This window comes from Lolium perenne, chromosome 4 (assembly GCF_019359855.2).
Source record: "Lolium perenne isolate Kyuss_39 chromosome 4, Kyuss_2.0, whole genome shotgun sequence".
NCBI lineage: Eukaryota > Viridiplantae > Streptophyta > Magnoliopsida > Poales > Poaceae > Lolium > Lolium perenne.
In genome coordinates, this window is record NC_067247.2 from 259,328,239 (window position 1) to 259,335,630 (window position 7,392).

At 44.4% G+C, this 7,392-nt stretch overlaps 1 protein-coding gene across 2 annotated transcripts; it reads right to left on the reverse strand.

Moving 5' to 3' along the window:
- Positions 1 to 3,351: 3,351 nt before the first annotated feature.
- Positions 3,352 to 4,722, reverse strand: LOC127332135 (protein EARLY RESPONSIVE TO DEHYDRATION 15-like). Of its 2 annotated transcripts, none has more exons than XM_051358390.2 (3): positions 4,602 to 4,722; positions 3,961 to 4,309; positions 3,352 to 3,860 (listed from the first exon to the last, which is right to left on the reverse strand). In XM_051358390.2, the coding sequence occupies exons 2-3, from the start codon at positions 4,292 to 4,294 to the stop codon at positions 3,703 to 3,705; spliced, it is 492 nt and encodes a 163-aa protein (XP_051214350.1). In that variant the 5' UTR covers positions 4,295 to 4,309; positions 4,602 to 4,722; the 3' UTR covers positions 3,352 to 3,702. The 2 variants fall into 2 exon arrangements, with proteins under 2 accessions (XP_051214350.1, XP_051214351.1); XM_051358391.2 differs by having other exon boundaries at positions 3,961 to 4,313; positions 4,602 to 4,709.
- Positions 4,723 to 7,392: the final 2,670 nt, after the last annotated feature.

The following is a 7,392-nucleotide window of genomic DNA, read 5'->3' on the forward strand; positions in this document are numbered from 1 at the left end:
TCACCTTCCTGACCAGGTATAGGTCAGGTGGCACGCCCTTGCATCAGCATCGGACGTGTGTACCAGAGGCTTTGCGGGCCGTCGCTCGGAGGGACCAGGGCCAGCCGCAGCCCTAAGTTGTTCCCGGCTCTACTGTGTTGCCCGTCGCTGCCCGCCGGTGGGTTTTGACCGCAACAAAAACATATAGTAGACTTCTATTGCTATGTCGGAGATTTGTCTAAAATCGGATATATATACACTAAAGTGTCTAGATACATCTAAATTTAGACAAATATGTAATATCCTTTTATGACCAAAGTAATATATGAAATCAATATAACTATCATAAAATACATGCCTTTGTAATATATTGATTTTTCTAAAACATGTCGAACATAAACATATTTTGGGAGGATGGAGCATTAACAAATAAGATAATGCTAAAAAAGAACTCGTGAGAACAAAAAAAATTGCAATGATTGGTAAAATGACCTGAAATTAAGTATGGCTTATGTCATTTATATGATGCGCAAGACGTTTAGGAGGCATACATGTCGTGTATAACATGTTTCTATCATCACTCATACGAGATTCTCCACCCTCCATGAGTACACCAAGTCCTTTATCCAAGACATGTTTATTACTCACGAAGAATTGCTTAACACTCGGAGAATTGGTCTCCTAGATGTCTTGGTGTTATTGGAAACTACCGAGCTCTGTTGTGATTATAATTTATAAAGAAGTTTGAGAATGGTAAGATTCGTCTCCCCAAGAAAAGAATCACCAGGCAGATATCACGCAAACCCAAGGCCACTCTCAAGTATCTGAGGGAATTGAAAGCGACTTCAAGTATCTGTTGTAATTATAATTTATAAAGAAGTTTGGGAATGGTAAGATTCGTCTCCACTTGACAACTTGATGGAGTTTCCTTCACCTAAGCATGTGTTGTATCCCTTCGTTTTATAATTCTTGTCTTGGTTTTACTTTAAATTTGAACTAGAACCAACAAGAATTATGAAACACAGGGAGTAAAGTTAAGTTTTATCCCATGTATTTGACTAAGAAGAATGTTGTCTAGTCAAATAATGGCAAACCAGATAAAAACCTTTACAAATGCTCACAACAGCCGTCATGGAACAAAACATGGTGCAAGACAACTACTCTCTCTGTTCCGTTTTAATTAACGCAAGGGAGACAAGAGTCACAAGACAAATAAACTAAAGATGGTTCCAATTAAAGTCAATTAAATCCGAACAAAGGGAGTACCAACCTAGGCTCCACGCACACAATGCCAGGAAGAGAGGGTCCATCGAGGATAACTATAGACAACTGAGGTTGGTTTTATGCCTGCTTGTACTAAGATGAGCCTGCTTGTTCCACTGTCATGCCAAAGCTCATACGATGGTTGGCTTTGGTTTATTGCAAACCATGGTCTGTTAGGCGTGCCTAAATTCGGCACCCAAGTTGGTAATCCACTTGGTAGCGACTCAACACACTTGTGCTCGTCTACATTCTGATGAAATGTCATAAGGAAAGGGAAACCAAGCTTGCGTCCTAGTAAAAGCAGAGAACGAAATCGGGACTGAGAAATTCATTGAAGCTCACTTCCAAATGGTATGGTCCATACCGAGTCATGAAGAAAGTAGGACAGGTCGCATACCAATTACAGCTACCACTGGGAACAAGACTCCATGACGTTTTCCATGTCAATCGGCTCAAAAAGCATCTGGGTAAGGCAGCTGTTCCGAATGCTTCTCTTCCATTGGTAGCTTCTGAAGGCAAAGTCAAAACAACACCCCTAGCTGTCTTGCAACGACGACAGATACCTCGCAGTGCAGGTGAGTATGACATTGCTGTGTCGCAATGGCTGATACACTGGGAAAATATGTCGGAACACGAGGCTACTTGGGAAGATGCTAAGTTCATCCAAGCTACATTTTCTCTCTTCAAGCCTTTAAGTCTTGTCTTGAGGGGGAAGCCCTGCCAGGATCCTGGTAAGCTAGTGTTGTATCAAATGTTATTCTTCAGTCAACATCAGCAACAAGGATCAGCGGTTGAGATCGACTCTGGAGTCCTTGATAGTTTTACCTTTTTAACCTGAAACCTAGGGTTTGTATCTACTGTTCAAACGAGGGCAGTATTGTAATCTTGCTTGAGCTTGTTGTGTGTTATAAACAGCAGGTGGGGTGGTCGGGAGGATCAAGCAAATCAAAACCCAAATTATTTTCTCCTTTTTTTTCTTTCAGCAATTTATTTTCATGTTCTTCTGAGCCATACAGGCTCCTATCCCCCTCTTCCTCGTCACGGATCGACGGGTCCTGACAGATGGTCATAGCAGCCGTCATGGAACAAAACATCGTGCAAGACAACTACTCTCTCTGTTCCATTTCAATTAACGCGAGGGAGACAAGAGTCACAAGACAAAATAAACTAAAGATGGTTCCAGTTGAAGTCAATTAAATCTGAACAAAGGGAGTACTACCAACCTAGGCTCCACGCACACTGCCGGGAAGAGAGGGTCCATGGAGGATGACTGCAGGTTCCACTATCAAGACAAAGCTGATACATACTGATGCTCGCAATTTGGCAAGAATATGATGGTAGTCTTTAGTTTATTGCAAACTACGGTCTGTTGGCGTGCCTAAATTCGGCACCCAAGTTGGTAATCCACTTGGTAGCGTCCGACTCAACACACCTATGATCGTCTACATTCTGATGAAATGTCATAAGGAAGGAAAGGGAAACCAAGCTTGTGACCTTAAAAAGAATAATCCTGGTTGACCAAATAATTGGTGATGCCAAATCGTTTTAGATGATGGGTTCAGAGTGGAGAAAGTACATAGATGACATTCATCGGAGCACAGCTGAGTAAAGTCCATTCGCTGATTCGCATCAATAAATTAACAATTTGCAGATCGGCCTTCCTAGACAATCTCTCGGTGTAACTGTAAACCATCCAAAGTTCGGATCATTTGATCCGTACCATTCCCCTGTAAACTAGAACTACCATTTCGTAAGACCATCCAGGCAGAGGTGATCATGACTGAAGAGTGAGAGGCGATCATGACTGAAGAGTGCTGTATACTTAAACCAGACTCACCTTGGGACATCTTGTCAATTGGACATAGTAAAGAGATATCTTCAGCAGAGCACAGCTGACAGAAGATTTGTAAGCAAAAGATGTATTTTCCTGGAGATCACTGAGAATTGAGAGAGGTGATCAAAGGCTGAAGAATTCAGTAACACCATGCTGACATTCCTAGTGTTGAGTAAGCAAACAAATCAGAAAGAATCTGGAGAACATCGCATGGACTAGCCAACAATCACAAGAGGACCCAGAATGCACCCAAACAACCAACAGAGACAACACCATTAAACAAGGCTAAACAGTAATTAACATTAAGCTGCCTGCCATGGCACACCAGAACATTCAGAAAGGGCGCATTCCACTACGTTCTTCTGCTCCCTCCTCTTTTGGAGCCATCCCTACCACACCCACACACACACACACGCACTGGTTCGACGAACATAACTTACAGGGCGACGATCACACTAACCAACAGCAGCAATCTGCATTTGGCTGCTCATTTCTTGGTCATTTCTACTTGGTAGTAATATACAAAGGGACACCACTGCTACTGACACTAGAAGGAACTTGAAGAAATACCACACGGCGGCAGCAGGCGGGCAGGCAGGCAGGAGCGAATTCTTGAAGCTTGCGGCCTAGCCGCGAGGCTGGTGGATGAAGCGGGGTGCGGCGCCGCCCCTCGGGCTCGGGCTGCCGGCGTACTTGGTGGCCTTCTCGGTGTACCTCGGCTTCTCCGGGAACCCCTTGGGAGCGTCGCCGCCCTTGGGAGACACCAGCGCCTTGAGCACGGCATCTGCGGGTAGAGAAAAGGGACACGCTTGGTTAGCTCGCTTCAACTCTTGTTCTGTTAGGGGTAAAACGTGAGAGGATAGTGGGTGTGGTTCGTAGCGTACCAGTGGTGAGTGTCACGGTTGGGCGCGCGGCGGGGAGGGTGGTGGAGGTGGTGTTGCCGTAGAAGAGGTCGTCTTGGTTGTCGTCGTCGATGGCGTCGGGGAGGAGGGCGTTGAAGTCGTCGTCGTCGTGGTCGGCGGTCTCGAAGGCGTTGAGGGAGTCGGCCATGTCGTCGAGCTGCTGGTGCTCGTGGTACCAGTGGTCGCGGAACCAGGCGGTGGACTTGACGAGGTCCCACCACTGCGGGGAGAAGTCCTCGACCTGCTGGATCGCGGCCGGCACGAAGAGCGGGGCGTCCGGGTTCAGCTTCAGCGACGACGCGACCATGGCGCTCATGGTTCTCCTTCCTTCCTTCCTGGGCAGGCAGATCGAAAACCACGGCGGAGATCAGTGACAGGACGGCAGAATCAAAATCGCAGAAAGTAACGGTATCCACACCCGTGAGATCAAAGCCACGGTAAGAAATAGATCAAGAAAACCGCAAGATTTTCCCGGGACGATAGGTTAACCCTAGATCTAGAGCCCAGATCAAGAAAATCGAGCGCAGTTTTCATCAACAGATCTACGCGCGACAGCACGGGACAAAGGGATCTGAGCGAGCGGATGAGATGGTTTCCGGGAATCGATCGATCTTTGCGCTTACCTTCCGCGTGCTTTCTCCGGGAATGGATTGGGGATCGGCGCGGCGAAGTGGGGGATCTGGATAGTGGAGTGAGTGGGGGAGGTGGGCAAAGATAGTGGATTTATAGGAGGAGAGCGTGGGTTCGAGAGGAAGGTGCGACCGGGCCTCCGTTTCGTTGCTGGTGCCGGCGCTGGGTCGGACGCAGCTTCCAGTCGGCCCGTGCGATATGGGACGAAATTGCTGTGGTTTCTCACGCGCAACACAAGAGTGGACCGTGGACCGACGGCCACACCGTCGGATCGGTGCACACACGGCGCGCACACGCACGATCATGTCGTGTTTATAGCGATCCAAGCTCACCGGGTTGACTTGCCATTTTCACTCGGCCGACCTGTTGATATAAGATACTGATATGTGCATATAACAATCTGAAAATTTGTTACTTGTGTAAATTTGGATGTTTATATGTTGCATGTAACAACCGTGAAAATTTAGACACTCATTTGTCCAAAGGCGTTCAGTGCTTGTTACTCGCACCGTTCCATTAAACATGTGTTATAGTTGTCTAAATTTAGATGCATTTTATCACTATTTAGTGACTTGATATATCCGAATCTAGACAAATTTAGGACATATTTGGAGCTAGCCATTGACCCACAGCCTCCATTTTCCTCTCTCCAACATGCAAGACTTTGGAGCTAGCCTAGCCATTGACCCTATCCTGCAGAATTATGAGTTTTCAAAACCCCCAGAAAATTCAACTCAAAAATATCGGAAATTATGGAGGTGCTACTACGTGTGTGAAAGCTTCATCGACATTTCTACATGCGCAGTGATTGATAAGACTAACTAATCTTATATATTGCATGTGATTTGAGAATGTGAAATAACATGTTATACAATGAATTATCTCTTAACATTGTCCCCTATAACTATGGTTTGCATGCTCCTTAAATTACGACATGGTTACAAAATAAACTAGAAAACAATGTCTAGGATAAGACATCTTGTAAATTGAGAACAAAGTCTTATCTTCCTTGCTAAGAGATAATCTCTTACTACCTCCGTTTCAAGGAATAAGGCGCACGCGTATTCCAAGATGAACTTTGACCATAAAAATTGAGCGACAAAATCTTGATTATATTATATGTAATTAGTACCATTGGATTCACATTGAAAATCACTTTTTAATGATATTAATTTCACACAAATAATGTTTATCTATTTGAAGTAATTCTTGATCAAACAAAAATCACGTAAAACGAGGGCGCCTTATTCCTTGAAAACGGAGGTAGTAGTTAAGAGATGGCAACCATCTTTTTTCGTCTATCTCTCCTCCAACTCAGCAATCGTCCTACGTGGCATCGCTGAGATTAAAGCATTGTACATGCCTTACCTAGAAAGAGAAAGGGAAAAGTGGAGATAAGCCAAAAATGCATTTGATGGAACTTTGTATATGTAGAACACATCGATCAAACGTATTTCCACCAAGAAGCTTTCAGAATTTTATGAAAGTTCTGAAAGATATCTTTTAGTCCTTCAAATTTCGAAACTCACTTGTAAGCACATCTTGAAGCTGGACCTTCAAATGGCTCATGGGCTCCTGGATCAATAGATTTTTTTTATAAAAATATTCGGAAAGACCCTCCCCACTCCTCCCAAGCTCATTCAAATCTCATGTCCACATCGGAACAACTCTTACCACTCCTTACTCCTTGCTCTAGATTCCCAAATTACACCATCATTGACTCGTTTGTTTCTAGATGGTTGCCAAAATCTACCATATTTTTCACATATAATGATTGCTCCCTCTATAAACGGATCTTCCGGACCTGTCTGAATACACATGGAAATATGTGAACATCCTTTTCCGGACGAACGGAATACTATGTATTTTACTTATAGACTAGCATAAGTGCCCGTGCGTTGCACCGGAGAAACGGCCTTGCGCTGTGTAGTGTGGCGTGTTGACAAAGACATCGAGGTCGCTAAGCGCGGATACGTAAAACTATGATGGGACCACAAACTTAATGATGATGGAAGATCCAAAGGGATAGTGGGCGAAAAAAAGGAGAGGTGAATCTGTGCAAATATTGACTTCCGTGATAAATCGGAATCCTCATTCTAGTGCAAATAGATAGTTTTGCCTTGCAATAATTTCTAATGTAGCAAAATAAATTAAATTACATGCTAGTTTTAACATGTCAACATTTCGCTAATATATTGTTTATGCGATGCGACAAATCAAGCGTGCAAGTAGACCTCACACTTATAGGTAGGCAACCATATGCATATGCATCCTGGTGTTTATTGTTGTCACGGATTCATGCAAAACAACTGATATATGCGGGAACCAATATCAAAATCATTATGTTCCGGTGGAGTGAAGGTTGCAGACCTGGCACCTATCGGTTCGGGATGAGATGAGGCGTGGCATGGGTACCTGCTTCGCATCTCCATTCATCATAAAAATCACTTGCATCGTCGAATTGGACGCCCCAGCCTGCACCCACGAGAGCATCTCGTTGCACCCTTGCCGCATGTCGGAGCACAGCTGGATCTCCGCGTCGCGGTCAACTATCCTAAGAGAGTTAATATTGAGAATTCTGAACATCAAAAAGAGTAAAATCTCTTAGTGTAAAAAACGGGCAAAATCTACAACAATTAGTTTCATAGCTTTACATAAATTACTCCAGAGCACTGCATGTTTTCGCACAGATGTGTAGTCCTGTACTTCTCTGTATCCTTTTTTTCTGCGAACATACTTCTCCGCATCTGTCCCATTGGTTCAGCTGAATCGAGGTTGGCCTGC